At 54.8% G+C, this 17,201-nt stretch overlaps 1 protein-coding gene across 1 annotated transcript in view; it reads left to right on the top strand.

Moving 5' to 3' along the window:
- LMNTD2 (lamin tail domain containing 2) overlaps positions 1-16,896 on the top strand; it is a 38,752-nt gene extending 21,856 nt beyond the window's left edge. The window contains exons 6-12 of the mRNA XM_065402673.1: positions 599-725; positions 1,739-1,934; positions 4,237-4,356; positions 9,604-9,812; positions 10,868-11,016; positions 14,241-14,347; positions 16,750-16,896. Coding sequence (XP_065258745.1) covers positions 599-725; positions 1,739-1,934; positions 4,237-4,356; positions 9,604-9,812; positions 10,868-11,016; positions 14,241-14,347; positions 16,750-16,896 — 1,055 coding nt within the window. The remainder of the gene's footprint in view (positions 1-598; positions 726-1,738; positions 1,935-4,236; positions 4,357-9,603; positions 9,813-10,867; positions 11,017-14,240; positions 14,348-16,749) is intronic.
- Positions 16,897-17,201: the final 305 nt, after the last annotated feature.

Genomic DNA, 17,201 nt, shown 5'->3' with positions numbered 1-17,201 from the left:
ACCAGGAGACATGGTCGATTTGCCATCACTTGGAGTCTTCAGATCAGGATTGAACATCTTTCTGAAGATACACGCTAGTTCCACCACAAGTTACCGTGAGAATCACGGAGTAGAGTCCTGTGGCCTGTGTTATGCAACGGAGCAAACTAATGGATCGTAATGGTCCCTTCTAGCCTTACAATCTGTGAACCCAAAATAAAAAGCAAAAGTACGTAGTAAATTGGATGTTATTTGAAACCAATTCTACCTCTGAGGAGATCTGGGTAGACTGACCTCCACCACCGTCAGGGCCGGCTCCAGGGTTTTTGCCGCCCCAAGCAGCCCCCCCCCCAAAAAAAGCCACGATCACTATCTGCGGCGGCAATTCGGTGGGAGGTCCTTCACTCCGAGCAGGAGTGAGGGACCCTCCGCCAAATTGCTGCCGAATAGCCGGACGTGCCGCCCCCCTCCAGAGTGGCCGCCCCAAGCACCTGCTTGCTAAGCTGGTGCCTGGAGCCGGCCCTGACCACGGTTTCCTCTTTCAGAGGGTTACATTAGCACATGTTAATATTCAGTAGCCGTGCCCCCATTTTGAGTTTGTGTCTCTTTCTTTTAAAAGCTCTGGATCCGAAGACGGACCAGTCCCAGGATCTGTGCCGTCCCACTCATGCCGGTCTTGGTGGGATAGGAGTTTGCAAGACATCTGTGATGCCCTCAGATCTGAGCAAAGGTGAAGAACATGAAAGGTGAGTGCCATGACCTGGCACCCCTGAGAACGTCAGACACAGATACAGGCAGCTGCTGTCATGTAGCTGGGACTCAGGAAGAATTACAGAAGTGTAAGACTGGAAGAGACCTTGAGAGTTCATCTAATCCAGTCCCTTGCACTCAAGGCAGGACTACATAATAACTAGACCATTCCTGGCAGGTGTTTGTCTAATCTGCTCTTAAAAATCTCCAATGATGGAGATTCCACAATCTCCCTAAGCAATTTATTCCAGTTTTTAACCACCCTGACAGTTAGGAAGTTTTTCCTAATGTCCAACCTAAGCTTCCCTTGCTGCAATTTAAGCCCATTGCTTCTTGTCCTATGCTTAGAGGTTAACGAGAACAATTTTTCTCCCTCCTCCTTGTAACAACCTTTATGTACTTGAAAATTGTTATGTCCCCTCTCAGTCTTCTCTTCTCCAGACTAAACAAGCTCCGTTTTTTTTCAATCTGCCCTCATAGGTCATGTTTTCTAGACATTTAATAATTTTTGTTGCTCTCCTCTGGACTTTCTCCAATTTGTCCATATCTTTTCTGAAATGTGGCACCCAGAAATGGACAAAGTACTCCAGTTGAGGCCTTATCAGCATGGAGTGGAGCAGAAGAATTACTTCTCATGTCTTGCTTACAACACTCCTGCTAATACATCCCAGAATGATGTTTGGTTTTTTATTTTTGCAACAGCATTACCCTGTTGACTCCTATTTAGCTTGTGATCCACTATAACCCCCAGGTCCTTTTCTGCAGTACTCCTTCCTAGGCAGTCGTTTCCCATTTTGTATGTGTTCAATTGATTGTTCCTTGCTAAGTGGAATACTTTGCATTTATCCTTATTGAATTTCATCCCATTTACTTCAGAAGAAGTTTAAGCTGAGACAGTGATAGGTCTCTCGCTCTCTCCTTGTCTGCTAGCAGTAAGGGAGGAAGAGAAGCTTCAATCCTCTTTCTTCCTTTGGTGCATTCTTCCTTCCATTTGTCTCCCCACCCCCAGGGTTCCTGGGGACACAGGATTCCTAAAGATCACCACCGTGAATTGTAAGGGCAAATTCGTTCGAATCCTCAACACCTCATTGGACCAAGACGTGGACCTGAGTGGCTTCATCATCCAGCAGTGGATTGGAGGGTACCCGGTGTCCATCTACCGCTTCCCCCCAGACACCATGCTGCCCACACTGCATCACGTCACGGTAAGCAGCAGGCCTATTTGTGGCATGATGCACTGTCTGCTCAGTGGCTGGAAAGGCGAGAACTGAGCGACTAAGAAAACCAAGGATTCTGGGTCCCATTCCTCCCTTACACTACAGCCCCAGCAGACACCTCTGATGGCATAAAGCGCCCTTAAAGGGGTGATAAATGGCCCCTAAGGGTACCTCCTGTGCAGGGCTGGCGTAGAGGTGGCACAATGGCTTGTAACAGGGTACTCACCACTGGAGCGTCTCCTCTGCCCGGTCAGACACTCCCTTCCTTCGCTCACTCATGCTCTCTCTTGTTCGCTAGGAGTCACAGTGCTTCTCCTTGGTGGCTTGGCCTCCAGCCAGCTCCTATACAGTTTTCCCCTGCCAGGCTAACAAAGTCTCACCAGACCAGCAGCCTGGGTACCTTTCTAGGCAGTGCCACTGTCCCAGTGGCTGGTAGGAAAACCCAGCCCCACCCACTACTCTGCTTTCCAGTCCAGGGGCCTACAACCAGCAGCCCAGGTCTGCACCATCTCAACCCTTGCTGCCATTTCCCTGGGTCTCTTCCTACTCCATCCTCCAGAGGCTTCCTCCACCACCCCTGTGGGTAAACCCTTTCCCCCAAGATCAGGATCCCAGGGCCCCAGCTCTGGTTTTCCTCCTCCTCCTCTCTTCACTAGGCCCAGAGAGAGCCTACAGCCCCTTCTGCTCTCACTTCCTGGCTTTATACAAGCCCCACCTACTCCTGACCAAATGGGCTTCATCTTCACTTCCGGCTTGTCAGTCAAGCCTGTCTTCCCCCAGGTGCAGCCCGCCAGGTTAATTAGCCCCTTCTGAGCCACCTTAACCCCTTCAGGGGTGTGTGGGGTGAACACCCCATCACATGGCTCTAGACCAGCCCTGCTCCCAGCCCCCAGCATAAGGGGCATGTCAGGGCGTGTCAGGGTTGTTGAAAGAGGGGGGCGTGGTGGGGAGAAGATGTGTCTAGAGTGTATTGAGCTATGGCTATTCTTGCATCCCATAGGGGGGCATGAAAAGCAGAGTGTAAATTAGAGCAGCCCTGAAGCTGCTCTAACTTATACCAGGGGCACAGGGGTACACCCCAGAGTATGAGAAAAGCAAAGTGAGCTTAACGCTACCTTAACACTTCCCCCTCCCCACCCCACACACCTCCCTTCCTGTCCCAGGCAAAGGAGGGAGGGAGGGAAAGGCGCCCTGCATACTGCTGCAGGACAGACAAGAGGGTGAGGGCAGGACAAAGGCTGCCTCACTCATTAAGGTTCAGCAAAGGACAGAGGGAACCTCCTCCAGCTGAGTTCTTCAGATCGCAATGTCCCTGGTGCAGTCTCAGTGGTGCCTGACTCAGTGAGAAGGGGAAGCTGGTGAGGGAAGAGCCACAAACAATACACAGAGTTTTATACAAGAGTCAGTTGCCAGGCTATGCAGCATCTCCCTCCAGGGGTTCCCCCAGCACTCCTGAGGTGGGTGGGGGAGGTGGCAGAGCCCGAGCTGTGGGAGCCCCAGGGCTGTGAAGCTCACTTCTTCAACAGGGTTTTGCCCAGCCCAGCCCTCCCCACTTTTAAAACAACACTTGACACTGTGTGTCTTGCAGAGGCCTTTTCCGGTTTAACACTCTTGGCCCCAGTGCAGCAGACCCTGGCCGCTCATCAGTGATGGCACAGCAGCCTGGGAAGCCTCCCGGCCAAATTATGAGGTGGATGGAAAGATATCACCAGCCTGAGCTACAAAGCATAGACATGGGCTACCAGAACAAGGAGTAAAGCAGGCAGCCTACTGGCTAGAGCAGGGGCCTTGGACTCCATTCCCAGCTCCACCACCCGCACGCTGTGTGACCTTGGGCGAGTCATTGCTTGGGGTCTCTCTTTCCCCATCTGTGAAATGGAAACAACCGAACCTACCACACAGGGGTGTTGTGCGCCTGGGGGCCCACTCCTGCCCCCGAGCTTATGCTGAGGATAACCTTGCTCTGCAAGCTGCCCTGCTGGCTAAGGTCAGGAAAGTACTTGAAAGCCCTCCGATGATAGGGGATATAGAAACGCCAGGTGCTACTTTAATGGAGAGGGATGTGCTGGCATAAGCGATGTGGAGTGAGCTCTGGGAGCTGCACAGACACGATTCCCTTTCCCGGGGGCAGGACATGTTCATCCGATTGTAAGCTCTTTGGGGCAGGGGCTGTCTTTTTGTTCCGTGTTTGTACCGCACCGTGCACAATGGGGCCCTGGTCCATGACTAGAGCTCCTAGGCGCTTCACCAAAACAAATAATCAGCAGTAATAATCTGCCCTGGTTTTTAGGTCTGGGCTGCAGGAGCTGATTGCACCCATAAAAAACCCGCAGACGTGACACTGAGGACCCAGCAGTATTTCAGAACGGGCCCAGAATGCACCACAGTCCTCAGCAATGCAAAGGGACAGGTGAGTTGCACTTGGGGGATGCCAGGGTGGGAGGGGTGCTGTATTAGTCTGTACACCTTTCTGGGTCAGGCTCAGCAGTAGTGTGTGACTGATGGCCCCAAGGTGGGCTCACATCATGGGACCTTACCAGACAGTGTGGGGCTACTAGAGGGCATGCCTGCAGGACGATCTCCCCCCACACACATATCTGTGACCCTGTTAATGACCTGCTTGATATGTCAGGGCTGGGTTAATATGTAACGAGTGATTCTTCACAGGCAGCCTGGGCCGTAGGTTAAAACCCAGGCTCCTGACTCTGCTTTCAGGACCTGTGTTCCCCCAAGGCCAGCCCGGGCGGGCGGGATCTCCCCTCTCTTTCCCCCAGTGAGGGGCAAAACGAGCTCAGGGCTTGCTGGGAAGTGTAGTCCCCACGGCAGCCAGGGTCATAGTCTGGGGTCTTGACAAAGCCTGCTGGGAAATGGGACTGGGACGTTAACAGGCTCCTTTCAGAGCTGGTGCTAGGCATAAGCAGACTAAGCAATTGCCTAGGGTCCCAAGCAGCTCAAGGGGGCCCCCTTTTCACTTGTTTAGTATGTGTTCTTTGTGGGGGCTGCCCCCCCCCAATTATTCCTGCTTAGGGCCCCCAATGGGCTAGCACCACCTCTGGCTCCTTTTGCTCCAGAACAAGGAGAGACTTGGAGGAAGCTTCTGGGACTTCTCCTAAGAAGGGGGAAAGTCCCCCTTTTGGGGGGGCTGCTCTTTACTTTGGTGTAACTGGGGCGGCCCTTTCCGTTGGCTAGCCCTGCCACAGTGACCCTTGCCGCCGCCAGTGCAGAAGGCAGGTCCTCGCTGGAGGCACAGCTGGATCACGCTCATCCCACAGCGGTGGTTCCTGTCCCGCAGGGCTGGCTCACACTCCGGGCATTGTGACCTGGTGTGTGGGGTCATGATGGAGGGGTGGCCCGGCCGAGCTCAACTGTCATTCTGTGACCCCGTGCACCAGCTCCTAATGCCCAGAGCGGGGAGCCTCTGCCTCTGAAGGGTGGGCTCACTCTCCACTCCCACCCAGGGCCTGCCCTCCGCGCTGGGCTGGGATTAGGGATGGGTCCCATGGGGGAGGGTGGTGCTGGGATATTGGAGCCCGCTCAGCAGCTTAATATAGTGCACCCAGTGAATCAGGAAGCCCCCTGCACAGTCCTGACTGGCAGCGCATTTCAGTCCAAGGTGTCTGTATAACTGGGACATAGAGCAAAACAGAGATTGTAAAAGGCAGATGCTGGGACCAGCTGGTGACTGGTGAAGCTCTCGGGGCTGGAGCACAGCGTGTCGGTTTCAGCCAGAGCTTTGTCTGCCTGCCATGGAGCTGACTCTGTGCCTAGGGTGACCAGATCACCACACTAAAATATCGGGATATATTGGGGTGCCATCAGCCCCACCCACAGTCCATGCCCGCTCCTCCCAGGCTCCGCCCCCACTCTGCCCCAGCTCCCGCCCCCTCCTCGCTCGGTCCCCCCCCCACGCCCTTCCTCATCCCCCGGCTGCTGCTGGCTTGCTGTGTCCCTCCTTTGTCCCCCACCCACCGTTCCCCTCCCTGCCTGCTCACTTGCCCACCCGACACTCACGTCTTCACCCCCCCGCCCGCCACTCACCCCTACGGTGCCGACTTCCCCTCTGCTGGGTGGGTGCTCGCCCACCCCCTGCCTTTTCCCACCCCTGCACCGCCCTTGCCCTGCCCCCAGTCCACCCCCTTCCCCCAAACCCCCCCCCCGCCCTGCCTCTTCTCCACCTCCTCCCCTGAGCGTGCCGCGTCCCCGCTCCTCCTCCCTCCCTCCTGGAAAGCGCTAAGCACCGCCAAACAGCTGTTAGGCGGCGGGAAGCGCTGGGGGGGGGGAGAAGCAGGGACGCAGCGTGCTGGGGCGAGGGGGGAGAGAAGGAGGCAAGGAGGGGGGAGCTTGGCTGCAATTTTCCCCCATGGGTGCTCCAGCCCCGGAGCACCCACAGGGTCAGCGCCTCACTCCCATTCGCCTACTTACTTGAATATCGTGACAAATGGTGTCCCGATCGTACATTGATTGGGACATGGGACAAAGGGTTAAACATCGGGACAGTCTGGTCACCCTATCTGTGCCCTACAAGCCCCATCACTTCTCCACACAGGAGCAATTGCTTGGTGCTTCTGCGGAAGTGAGGGGAATAAGTGCTCCATAGGGCTGCCTCGGTGACTCTCCCTCATCTGTTGGGCTCACTCGCCGTCCGATGGAATCAGTAATTACAGACAAAGGCCTCTGCAGTCTTGTACAGCAGCTTATTAGCCACTTCCCCTTGTATCCAATTAGTCACGTAGGGCATTTTGCATGCGGTAATGCTACACATTAAAATTCCCAAGCACATGTGTAACTTACATTTAAAAAGGACAGTGATTTTTCTGTATGTTAAACAAATACCAATTATTCCAAACAGGCTGACTGAGCGTTCACATTAGTGTCAGAGATTATAGCCACTGCTATTGTTGAGGTTGAGACTCATTTACTGGTTAACCGCCCATTTTTCTAAGAACTCTATAATCCACAGGCTGTCTTAGGCCTGGTCTACAGTACCCGCCGGAATCGGCGGGTAGAAATCGACCTCTCGGGGATCGATTTATCGCGTCCCGTCAGGACGCGACAATCGATCCCCGAATCGACGCTCTTACTCCACCAGCGAAGGTGGTAGTAAGAGCCGTTGACGGGAAGCCGCGGAGGTCGATTTTGCCGCCGTCCTCACAGCGGGGTAAGTCGGCTGCGATACGCCGAATTCAGCTACGCTATTCGCGTAGCTGAATTTGCGTATCTTAAATCGACCCCCCCCCCTGTAGTGTAGATGTAGCCTCCGATTGTCTCTAAAATTGCTGGGCAGTGTGGGGAATCTGGAGTAGAGCTGGTCAGAAAAACGCTAGTGGAATCATTTACTGTGGGAGAATACTGTTCTGTCAAAGTCAAAACACTTTGGTTCAGATTAAAAACGGGACAAAAGCTCCGACAATGTTGAAATGTCCCATTCTGACATTTTCAGATCACAGCATTCTCCACCTACTGCACCTTACACAGAACTACTTGCTTCATCGCAGGTCCCCCAGCCCAGCTGCAGTGGTGCGCCTTGGTGGGCTCCTTTGATGCTCTGTGGACAGGGGCGGCTCTAGCTTTTTTGCCGCCCCAAGCATGGCAGGCAGGCTGCCTTCGGCGTGCCTGCGGGAGGTCTGCCAGTCCTGCAGATTTGGCGGCAATTCGGCGGTGGGTATGCCGAAGCCGCGGGACCGGCGGACCTCCCGCAGGCATGCCGCCGAAGGCAGCCTGCCTGCTGTGCTTGGGGCGGCAAAAAAGCTAGAGCCGCCCCTGTCCACAGAGCATCAAAGGAGCCCACCAAGGCGCACCACTGCAGCTGGGCTGGGGGACCTGCAGTGAAGCAAGTAGTTCTGTGTAAAGGTGCAGTAGGTGGAGACGTTATCCTCCCATGTAGTGAGGGGGGACGGAATGGGAGCACAAAGGATGGCTCCTGCTCAGGGAAGCTCAGCAGCACACAAGCACCGTTCCCCATTTCCTCCCGCAGATGGCTTCCCACACACACTCTCACCGGCTCTCTTGTAGTACGGGAGAGTGAAAGCCAAAAGTACTAGGTTCTATTACCCCCACTTCCACCACCCCGTGCCTCAGTCTCCCATCGGTACAGTGGGGTCAGGAGAGCTGACTCACACCTTTGGAGATCCTTAGCTGAAAGGTGCTGTGTCAGCATTGCATTGGCTTCTGGGGAGCTTCCAGGCATTTAATCTGTAACGATTGAAATGGTTTGGGTCTTGGTGAGCTGAGAATCCATCTCTCACCACCTATGCTGCAGCAGCAGCCAACAGAGGCCTTGGAGCTGAAGCTCCTGGAATTAAATTAGAGGGAGCCGTTAACAGAGTGTCCCCCTGGAGGCTCCTCTAAAATTGACCCCCCTCTTTGGTATGCCACAGATGAGTTTGTGAAGCTTGTGGGGAAGGAGCGGGCTTACAAGAGGTTAGACAGGGTGCCTGTTTTGGTGTATTTCTGTAGGGGAGCTTGTTAATTAGAGGACTGGTGCAAGTGGACATGGTTGTGTGGTTGAGATGCCTGGAGCCGTGGCCAGGTGTCCAATAAATGGAGCTAGATACTGGCGATCTAGAATAGCAAAGCATTACGGAAAAGGAGGATGAAGATTGTGAGTACAGGGAGCAGCCTCCTCAGTGGGATTCTCAGGAGACATGCACTCAACTCTGTCTGTCACAGCTGCCACTGGGGGTGATGGACACAGGCCCCTGCTGCGTGACAGCGGCCAGGAAGTAAAGCTGTCTCTCACCAGCATGCTGGCGTGTCTCCGCTTTGCTTCTCCTTGGCTGCAGGGGGGAAGCACCAGGGTGTGTAGCACCCAAGCAGGTATCCTTCCCACAAGCAAAAGGTTTTGATTTTCAACTTCCCAGCTTTCATCTCTCTGGTGAAGGCTTTCCTGCTTAGGGTGACCAGATGTCCCGATTTTATAGGGACAGTCCCGATATTTGGGTCTTTTTCTTCTATAGGCTCCTATTACCCCCCACCCCCGTCCCGATTTTTCACACTTGCTGTCTGGTCACCCTATTCCTGCTACACCTGTGCTGCTCCAGGTACACTGCCCCCAGCTGCCTGTGCAATCATCTTCCCAACAAAGCTGCCCCCTTGTGTCCGAGGACAGGAAGCTCAGGGATCTGAGCTGAGATGGATGCTGGAAGCAGCGCTAATTGCAGCCCTGAGTTTGGCAACAGCCTTTTTGCACTGATGTCGCCTTGTGGCCTTGTTACTGTCCCCTGGCACTGAGCCTCTCCTGGGAGCTATGTCTGGGTTATACAGCATCCCTCTGATTCCAGGAGGGGGAAAGACAGACACTGAAATCTGCAGGTGTTCTCAATGTTCTAAGGCTTCACAGCAAAACGGCAGCCACTTCCCTGTCGGTCACCACAACGCCCCAAGGCCACAGCTGCTGCGCTGGTCATCCCACTGTCAGCAGTTGTCCTTTGCCTCCCTACAGAGCCAAGCCCAACCTCAGAAGCAGCGTTTTCTTCCGTCCCCAGAGTCTGCCGGGTGGTGGTCGGTTTATTGCTTCCACCCGGCTCAGAGTTTCAGTAACAGGCTGTGGGAGGGGCCATGACAAGCACCGAGCAGGAATAAATCCAGCTGGTAGAGGGGCCTGGAGAATAATCCTCTCTCTTTCCTTTCCTCCCCTCACTCCCTTGCTCTGTCCAAGACTCTGTCCAGGTACACAGCCCCTCACAGACTCACAGCGGCCGCAGACGCCTACACGGATAACATGGACCTTTCGGTGGACAAGTTCCCACTCGCTGGAGAAGGGGAGGAAGCAGAAGAACCTCAGCCCCAGAAGGATCAGCACTGGGTCCCTGCGGTGCCACGCAGAGGGAGCACAGGCAGGCCACCGGCTATCCTGCAGAAGGCAAGGTAAAAACCCTGGCTGGAGCGAAACGCTCAGCAAAGCTCCTCTCCCTGGCCTGGCACAAGGGGTCCGATGCCCAGTCATACGAAGGCTCCTTTACCCCATCCCTGCAGGGGGCCTCACTGCTGGTGTGGAGGCCCCAGTGGAAAGGGCAGGTTGGAGGTAGGCCGGGCTGGGGAATGGAAGGCTGGGAGTGGAGACAGGCTGGCTGGAATGCACTGTGCTCGGGCTAGTCTCTTCTTCCCAACACCCACTCAAGGCCATGGGAGGCAGAGCATATGCTGGAGCTGCTCTAACTTACTCCCGGGGGTGGGGGGGCCACCACCTGGCCCCAGAACATGGAAAGACCAAAAGGTGCCTTAAAGCTGCCTTTGCCAAGCTCTCCCCTTCCTGCCGCAAGTGGAGGGGCAGAAGAGCTGAAAATCAGGGCCAAGGGGTGCAACGTCTGATCCTCTAGAGGTTTTTCTGGCTCAACTAGGCCTTTAGTCACTGCATTAGGAGTCGGGGGCAGGGAGAATCATGCAGCAGCAGCCGGTAGCGTGAAGGAAGTTGAAGTTGGGAAATCAGAAGAGGCAGAGGCTAAGCCAAGGTTGGCCAACAGGCAGCAGGGAGTTTATTGAGGCAAGAGTGAGAGGCACCCCCAAATGGCCAGGATATAAGAGCTGAGCTGTCACAGTGATAATATCTGTGCTGAGCGTGGGTGTAACGGAAATTCATGCTTCAGAGCTCAGCTGGGTGCTGCTGCTGGGGTCAGGCAGGAATGTTCTCTCCCAGCGACAGCATTGCATAACTGGCCAGGTGCATTATGGGCTTTCCACGGCAAGATGCAGGGCGCCAAAGCAGACAGAATATTGATCTGAGCTGATATTGCACATTTCAGAAAGGCTGGTGGTTCCCTGCAAATGAGTTTCCATACCAGTAGCTGATGGTTTGAAACATTCCCAGCAGTAAGACAAAGCCCCTGAATTGACTGAGACTGATGAAAAGTGTTAGTAACAGATTACTGATACCCAGCCAGCTTACGTGGTGCATCGTGAATGGGTCCTGTTTCTCCTCACAGGGACAGGAAGCACTTTCCTGTTGGCTCTTCAAACAGCAACAGTCGGGGAGACCCTTCAAAGGGCGGCAAGAGGAAAATCCAGCCTGCACCCAGAGAGACAGTTCACAAGACTGTCTCCTTCTCAGCCCAGAATTTACCTGCCATATCAGGTGTGTTGGTGCAGAGCAGCACAGTGCTACCTACCCTACAAAATAGTTTGGTACTAAACCAGCTCAGCCAATCCAGCACTGACTTGCACAATGGCATTCACCCTGGGTGTCAGGCGACCCGCATTCAGATGATTTTGAATAAAACAATTTCATGTCGGTGGATACACACAGTGAATCAGGTAGCCATGAAAAGGCTCCCCAACCCCCAGGGCTGACTGCAAAGTGCCTGTTCCCTGCTTTCAGCCTGTGTTTCCTCTGCCTCTGCCAGGCCCTCGCCCAGGTCTGGAATGTATAATCACCCCTTACCCACAACCCCACTGGAGGTTCCAGAAAGAAGGCACACCGCAGACCGGCAATTGTAACATTCTCTTTACCATCAACAGCAAGAAGATCCTCCCGTGGCGTGTAGCGCTGCTGACTTCCCCGAACTCCGCCAGCTTTCAGCAGCTATGGGGGCTGGCTCACATTGGCAAAGTGAATGTACTCTTCCTTAGAGCGCTGAGCGTGTTCCACTGACCACCCAGCATTAGGGTTACCATACGTCCTCTTTTTCCCAGACATGTCCGGCTTTTTGGCACTCAAACCCCCGTCCCGGGGGGAATTGCCAAAAAGCCGAACATGTCCGGGAAAATGGCGGCTCTGCTCCTCCCCTGACTCTTCGGCTCTGTTTAAGAGCCGAGCTGCCCGAGCGCTATGGGCTTCAGGCAGCCCCCTTGCCTCCGGACCCCAGCCGCCGGCCGGGCACTTCCCCTCCCGGGCTCCGGCGGCGCAGGGTCCGGAGGCACGGGGGCTGCCCGAAGCCGGTAGCGCTGGGGCAGCTCAGCTCTTAAACAGAGCCGAAGAGTCAGGGGAGGAGCAGAGCCTCCAGCCGCGGCGGCTCTGCTCCTCCCCGACTCTTCGGCTCTGTTTAAGAGCCGAGCGCTACGGGCTTTGGGCAGCCCCCATACCTCCGGACCCTGCGCCGCCGGAGCCCGGGAGGGGAAGTGCCCGGCTGGGGGCGCAGGGTCCGGAGGCACGGGGGCTGCCCGAAGCCAGTAGCGCTCGGGCAGCTCGGCTCTTAAACAGAGCCAAAGAGTCAGGGGAGGAGCAGAGCCTCCAGCCGCGGCTGCTCTGCTCCTCCCCGACTCTTCGGCTCTGTTTAAGAGCCGAGCTGCCCGAGCGCTATGGGCTTCAGGCAGCCCCCTTGCCTCCGGACCCCAGCCGCCGGGCGGGCACTTCCCCGCCCAGGCTCCGGCGGCGCAGGGTCCGGAGGCATGGGGGCTGCCCGAAGCCGGTAGCGCTCGGGCAGCCCGGCTCTTAAACAGAGCCGAAGAGTCAGCGGAGGAGCAGAGCCTCCGCGGCTCTGCTCCTCCCCTGACTCTTCGGCTCTGTTTAAGAGCCGGGCATGGGGGCTGCCCGAAGCCGGTAGCGCTCGGGCAGCCCGGCTCTTAAACAGAGCCGGGCTGCCCGAGCGCTACCGGCTTCGGGCAGCTCCCATGCCTCCGGACCCTGCGCCGCCGGAGCCCGGGAGGGGAAGTGCCCGGCTGGGGGCGCAGGGTCCGGAGGCAAGGGGGCTGCCCGAAGCCCAAGCGCTACCGGCTTCACGGTTTGCCGGGCAGCCTCCAGACCCTGCGCCCCTGGCTGGGCGCTTCCCCTCCCGGGCTCCAGCTGCGCTGGGCAAGCGCTGGCCGGGGGCGCAGGGTCTGGGGGCTGCCCGGCAAACCGTGAAGCCGGTAGCGCTCGGGCAGCCCTTTCCCCGTGGCTGGGAGTGGGAGGGAGGAGGGGGCGGAGTTAGGGCGGGGAAGGGGCGGAGTTGGGGCAGGGCTGGAAGTGGGGAAATGGGCGGGGCCAGGGCCCGTGGAGGGTCCTCTTTTTTTATTTAATAGATATGGTAACCCTACCCAGCATAACCCTCCTGTGCCCTCCCACAGATCTCCAGCCCTCCGCCCTGCTGCACCTCCCCTGCCAGCTTTGGGACTCTCCCATGGTCCCCCTGTGATGGCATGGAGGTCACTCCTGTGCATCCCTGGTTGGCTGAGCATGGCCCAGCTGGTGAGCCCCGCCTCACTTCCCTTCGCCTGGGTTATAAATGAGTCCAGACAGACCTATTACATCAAAGTGCACCCCCCTTTCCAAGGATCTCAGTTATTAACAAGAGCCAAAAGCACAAGCAGGAGCTTACTCAGATACACCCGGGGACATTCGTTGTCTCGGGCTGAGTCCAACCAGCAATCTCTGGCTCCTTCCTTCAGGAGACTCTGCGTCCCCACGCCCAGGAGCAGTCTGTTTCTGGAACCCTTCCGGGTGTCTTCTCTGGGTGGCTCCTTTTCAGGACGTCCTTAGGCAGGAGTCTCCCCAGCTCTCCTCTTGGGAGCTAAGTGAGTTCTGGATTAGCATTGCCCTGCCCTGCTCTTTCGGCAAAGCCCTGATCTCTTAAAGCTACAGTGATGGGATTTCCTCCCAGACACCCCTCAGTCCCAGCACTGCTTCCTCTCCATCCATATCCCCCATTAGAGCCTTCTGTAGATCTACTGGACTTCTCAGATCCTTAAGGGTTATGCCACCTGGTGGGGTGGGCTGACCACGAGGCATTATTGCCCTTAAGGGGAAGCAGGGCCGGCTCCACGGTTTTTGCCACCCCAAGCGGCGCAAAAAAAAAAAAAAAAAAGCCGCAATCGCAATCTGCGGCGGCAATTCGGCTGGAGGTCCTTCGCTCCGAGCGGGAGTGAGGGACTGTCCGCCGAATTGCTGCCGAATAGCTGGACGTGCCGCCCCTCTCCAGAGTGGCCGCCCCAAGCACCTGAGGGGAAAACTACCCTGTCACACACCTCCAAACAAACTCTTCAACCCAGCTCCCCATTCTGGTACACAGCAAGAATGTCAGGGTTTTATTCACCCAGCAGTGAGATGCAGCCACCTCTGGGGCAATGTAGGGCACTCATTTGGGACCAGACTACGCTTTCAAACCTACGTCTAGCCTTGGGGGAATAATGGGTGGAATTGTGAGGGGCCCCTGGCTCTTCCCACCTAGGACAGGCTGAAATGCTTGGCTGACATTTACTGCTTCTGCTTCCTGGGTGTGCACTCAGTGCGTAGCATACTGCGGCCCTGGCTTTGGTGGAGGCTTTTGGCATTACCTAATCCAAACAGCAAGTTAGGAAACTTCCCCGAGTCTCCTCACGATTCAAATGTGTTTTCATGAGAGCGCGCCTCTCCCACTGAAGTCTCTGGGGTTCTCTCTTCAGTGGCAGTCAAGGAGAAACGCTCTTCATCCAGCGAGGAGGAGGAGGAGGAAGAGGAGGATTTTGCTCCTCATGGAAGGCAGCCCCCAACTGCAGAGCCAAAACCCAGAGTAAGTAACTCTCTGGCAGTGCTGGACAGAGAGGGAGGGGAGCTGTGTGGGAGGAGATGGATTATTTAAGGCGTCCATTACGTCAGGCAGAGCTGGAAAGGGGAGGCAGGGCCTGGCTAGCCATTTGAAATCTGCACCCTCAGCTGGCTAGTCTGTTGTTCTCCCTTAACCCGTGCATCCATCAGTCCCTGTGGCAGGGTCAGGGACTGTAGAGTGGGCAAAAGTCCCAGGATATTCATTGCTCCCCGGTGGCAAGCGTTGCCTGGGCCTGCTCATGCCTATGGGGGGCATGAAGAAAGATACAGCGACTGTTAATACATTGCAGCAAGGTGCAGAGAAAGGTGCAATATGTCTATTATCTGTGACAGCGCCAGAGCATGACCTAGTCCCAGAATATGCAGGCTTTGCCAGCAGCAGATAAGCAGCCAGGACAGAGCAGCCTGTAATGAAGGCATCACAGCAAGGCAAGAGGAAAGAGGTGGCAGGAGGGAAGGGGTTGCTGTTGCTGCGCTCAGGAGGAAGCGCTGTAGGGAAATGAACAGACTCACAATGAGCAGCTTGTGTCCTGAGGAGCCTCAGCCGTTTGGCAGAAAATTCCTTCCCTTGGTGCTGATTTATTAACGGCTGGACGGGGGGGGGGGTTCTTTCCCCCGTCTCCTGCTTAGACTGTAAATATCAATTTGGCAGCAAAGAGCAAATCCCATTAATTCTGAAAGATTCTTAAAGGCATCAGCAGTTCCTGTCCCGTTACAAGACTGAAGGGACCTGTCACTCTGCTGAGATTCATATGAAAAGAATCGGATAGGCCCCTTAGATCCGTCTGTTGCCCTGGGGGCCAGTGCACGATTCTAATCAGGGAAATAATACACAGAGAAATCCACAGCTAATCTCATTTCCCATTAGATCCAAATGAACCCCCCTCACATGCATCCCATCCCACTTGACATTTCTTAGTAGATTGATAAGACAAGGCCCTGGATTTTTTTTTTTTTTTGGCAGTTATAAAGCTGGAGGGTGTATTACACTAGCTAAAACCAGTGTCAGCTTCTGACCCCACAGCTCTGCCAGGACAGCTCAGCCCTGATGTGCAATAGCCTGTTCACTGTGCCAGCCCTGGAATCAGGGACTGATACTTGTACAGTGGTTCTCTGTCGCTTTGATGTGGCATCCGCTAGCAAGAGAGATGAGACCACCAATCTTCTTCCTTTGTATGTCAGGCTGTGATTACAAGTTTCTTCTCTTTAACTAGCCTTCCTGCTGTTACATTCTCGCTGGCGTTATGCTGCTCTGCAGGTCTCATTGCACATTAAACCCCATTGTACATATGCTTGCATGTAGTATTCAGGAGGCCAGGCCCCTGGGGAAGGATGTATTGAAGGCTGAGTGCGGAGTTCAGACCAGTAATAGAAAACTGTCCACTAAGCCCCAACAACTATTATTTGGATCTGCTGTCATCTGAGCTCCCCTTACCCGGTTCTAGAATTAATTAGCATTTTCTCAGGGAGTGAAAAGTTAACTATGCCACATATGGAAGGAGGCAGTGTGGGACCCTGGGAGTCAGCAGCCCTGACACTGGTTTGCTGTGAGACTTTGGGTACGTCACGTCACCTACCTCAGTTTCCCCATCTGTAAAATGGGGATAACAATGCTCACCCTCCTTTGTAAAGTACTTGGAGATCTGCAACTGCAAGCCAATGTTTGAGAGCTGGGTGATATTTATGGAAGAGTGGGAGAATAGTTCATTTGTCTCCTGTGACACTGACTGGGAGCATAGCCATTTGTGGGTCCAGGCAGACTAAGTGTGTCACCCCTGTGAAGCACAATCCCACTCTTCTACACTCCTGAGGGTTTGCTCCTGACCTCCACTTTCCTGTAAGGTGACTGTAGCAGCAGGCTGAGAAAAGGGAAGCACAGGTAAGATGGGCAACAACTTGTTTGTGTGTGTCCCCGAAGTTAAAATAATGACTCTGTGCCATCAGGATGCTGGATTGTGGATGTTTGGAGCACCTCCTGGTGTGTCCATGTGGGATAATCTGTCCTCGTGCCGTGCTGCGTCATGAGCCTCTGTCACAGCAGTATTTGTGCAGATGCATCATCGTGATGCAGCAATGTGACATAGTAAGGCCCGTAGTAAATTCATACTCCTGTCATTGTCCTCTAAGAGCAGCTTTCAAGCTGCAGGCAGACCCATCACAATGGACTAGGCTCTGAATTTCAGAGTAGAGGGGGCAACCCTAAGGCTCCTGGGAATAAAAAAATCCCTCCCATTAGAGAACATTAGACATGGATGAACTCCATAGTGGTGTGCACTAGAGCTTGAAAGGCAAACACCAGCCAAGTACCCAGTGTCACTCCCCATCTGCTATAACATGCCAATTACTTACGATAACTTCGCTTTTCAGGTCTTCAAGACAGCTCTGGATACAACAATTCCTACGGTGGCGCTGATAGGACAGAAGAGTGCTCGATCTAAATACGGCTTCAAGCACATGGCTTACCTACCTACCACTACTGACATGCAGCTTAGGAGATACTGTCCTGCTAGATGATGCATTGATTAATAGGTGACACAGGAAACTTGCACACGGGTTCTTAAATACATGCCATGCTGCTCCAGTGAATGTGCTGCCACTTGGCTTATTTCAGCAAGGGGAGAAGAGTCAGTAATGGGGGGGGGCTGTTTTGAGAGGATGTGCTACCCGCAAGGCTGTTATTTATCACTTGAGAACTCCACAAAGAGCAAAGTCAGGACACTGTAGGAAAGATCATTGTAGAGCGGCCTTTGGTGGCTCCAGTTCCCACCCTTCCAGTCAGGAGGCCCATGGTGAAGGCTGAGAGTAAGGTCTGCTGGTGA

Source organism: Emys orbicularis, chromosome 4 (assembly GCF_028017835.1).
Source record: "Emys orbicularis isolate rEmyOrb1 chromosome 4, rEmyOrb1.hap1, whole genome shotgun sequence".
NCBI classification, from domain to species: domain Eukaryota; kingdom Metazoa; phylum Chordata; order Testudines; family Emydidae; genus Emys; species Emys orbicularis.
The sequence above is the reverse complement of the archived record's forward strand: the minus strand, read 5'-3'. Positions and strand labels throughout refer to the sequence as shown.